Source organism: Pyxicephalus adspersus, chromosome Z, assembly GCF_032062135.1.
Source record: "Pyxicephalus adspersus chromosome Z, UCB_Pads_2.0, whole genome shotgun sequence".
NCBI lineage: Eukaryota > Metazoa > Chordata > Amphibia > Anura > Pyxicephalidae > Pyxicephalus > Pyxicephalus adspersus.
In genome coordinates this window covers 23,167,547-23,169,452 of record NC_092871.1, presented here as the reverse complement: position 1 = coordinate 23,169,452, position 1,906 = coordinate 23,167,547, and the positions used below count along the sequence as shown (strand labels likewise).

Below are 1,906 nucleotides of genomic sequence, written 5' to 3'. Positions count from 1 at the left end.
TCACTTTGCACTCCCTGATACTGCTGGTAATCTCCTCCCATCACACTTGACTATGTACTCCCTTGTCAAATAGCACCCTTATGTCTACCTCCTTCCCATCCCTAACCTCTTGCACCCCCTTGTCAGCCAGCACTGTTATGTCATCTCCTCTCCCATGTCCACCTGACCCCCTGCAACCCCTTACCACCCAGCAACCTTATCACGTTACCTCCTGCACTCACTCACCCAGCACCTTTATGTCACCCTCTTCCTATCAAACCTGACCCCCACATTCCCAACCCATCTTCTGTCAACCCCCTCAATCACACTTAACTCCCTGCACTCCCTTGTCACACAACACCCTTATGTCATTTCTGTCCCATCAAACCTGGCCCCTACATCCCCTACCCATCTTCTGTCAACCCCCCCCCTCACACTTAACCCTCTGCACTCCCTTGTCACACAACACCCTTATGTCATCAGACCTGGCCCCTACATCCCCTTCCCATCTTACCTGATCCCCTTGTCACCCAGCACCCTTATGTCACCACCCCTTCCACCTAACCCCCTTGTCACTGAACGCCCTCTGTCAACCCCCCTAATCACACCTAAACCCCTTATCACATCTGACCTCCTGCACTTACTTGTCACTCCTCTTCCCATCACACCTAATATTCCTGCACCTTCTGTCACCCAGCACCCCTCTGCCAACCCCCCTAATACCACCCAACCCCCTGCACCCCCTTGTCACCCAGCAACCTTATGTCACTTATGCCCCTTCCTATCCTCCCTACACCCCGTTACAAAAAAACCCTATGGCAGCTATTACTTGTAACACTGCCCTTTCCTGTCCCCCTCTAACCCTCTACCTAATTTGCACGGACAGAGACTCCATAACATTCCTGCTCTCTGTGTTTACACCCTGTATGACCCGCCCCTCAACACGCGCATGCCTGACGTCACTTCCGGGTCTTTCACGTGGTTGTACGCTGTAGCCGGTGGTGTATGGAAGCATGGCAGCCGGATCGGAAAAGAAGCCGGTGCTGGGGATGGTAGGATGCGGGGCCGGGGAGGCCGGGTATTGGGCTGTATTTGTGACCCGTCTATATCACCTTATAGTGTGTTATTGTATCATACATCCAGTTATCAGAGGCCATGTGACACCATGGAGGTCCTGCACGTCATACAAACATATCCAAGCCGTGTGCCTTGATCATTATTCTGTATTTGTGTTGTAGGAGCCCCAATACCAAATATAAATATACTGAGAGAATGATAACATTGCAATATGTCCCTGTCATTACATGTCAGCCAAGACTGAAGGCTATTGTATCAGCACCTTTCTAGCAGAGCATTACTTCGAACAGGGTAACATGGCGGCACTGCCCCCCCCCCCCCATCACAGGGTAACATGGCGGCACTCCCCCCCCATCACAGGGTAACATGGCGGCACTGCCCCCTAATCACAGGGTAACATGGCAGCACTGCCCCACCTCCCCTCATCACAGGGTAACATGGCGGCACAGAAACCCCCACCCCCCATCAGAGGGAATATGGTGGCACTCCCCCTAGTATAAGGGCTAGAATTAGGATCTGAACATATCACATTAAAAAAACTAACATTAACAATACTTGCCTTAAAAAGCAATTCTCCGGGTTTCTGGCAAAAAAGCTGAGCTGCGTATGTGCAGTGTTGGCTATGATGGCCAGGAAATCTGGTATTCCTGAATTCCTCTGCATGTGCCAGCATAGGAAGGGGGACAGGTGAGTATCACAGGGTTTAGTTCCACCTTAAAGCCTACCTAACTCAGAAACTTCACTTGCAGCAGTGCAGCACCGCCCCCTAATTCTTGATTGCCTAGGGCAGGGGTCTGCAACCTGCGGCTCTTCAGCCTCCTTGTTGTGGCTCCCTTCGGCTGCCGCGGGG

At 52.0% G+C, this 1,906-nt stretch overlaps 1 protein-coding gene across 1 annotated transcript in view; it reads left to right on the top strand.

Annotated features, from left to right (window-relative positions):
• The first annotated feature begins 914 nt into the window (after positions 1 to 914).
• The window catches only part of LOC140344295 (DNA-directed RNA polymerases I and III subunit RPAC2-like), an 8,674-nt gene continuing 7,682 nt past the window's right edge, over positions 915 to 1,906 (top strand). The window contains exon 1 of the mRNA XM_072431360.1: positions 915 to 1,031. Coding sequence (XP_072287461.1) covers positions 993 to 1,031 — 39 coding nt within the window. The 5' untranslated portion in view covers positions 915 to 992. The remainder of the gene's footprint in view (positions 1,032 to 1,906) is intronic.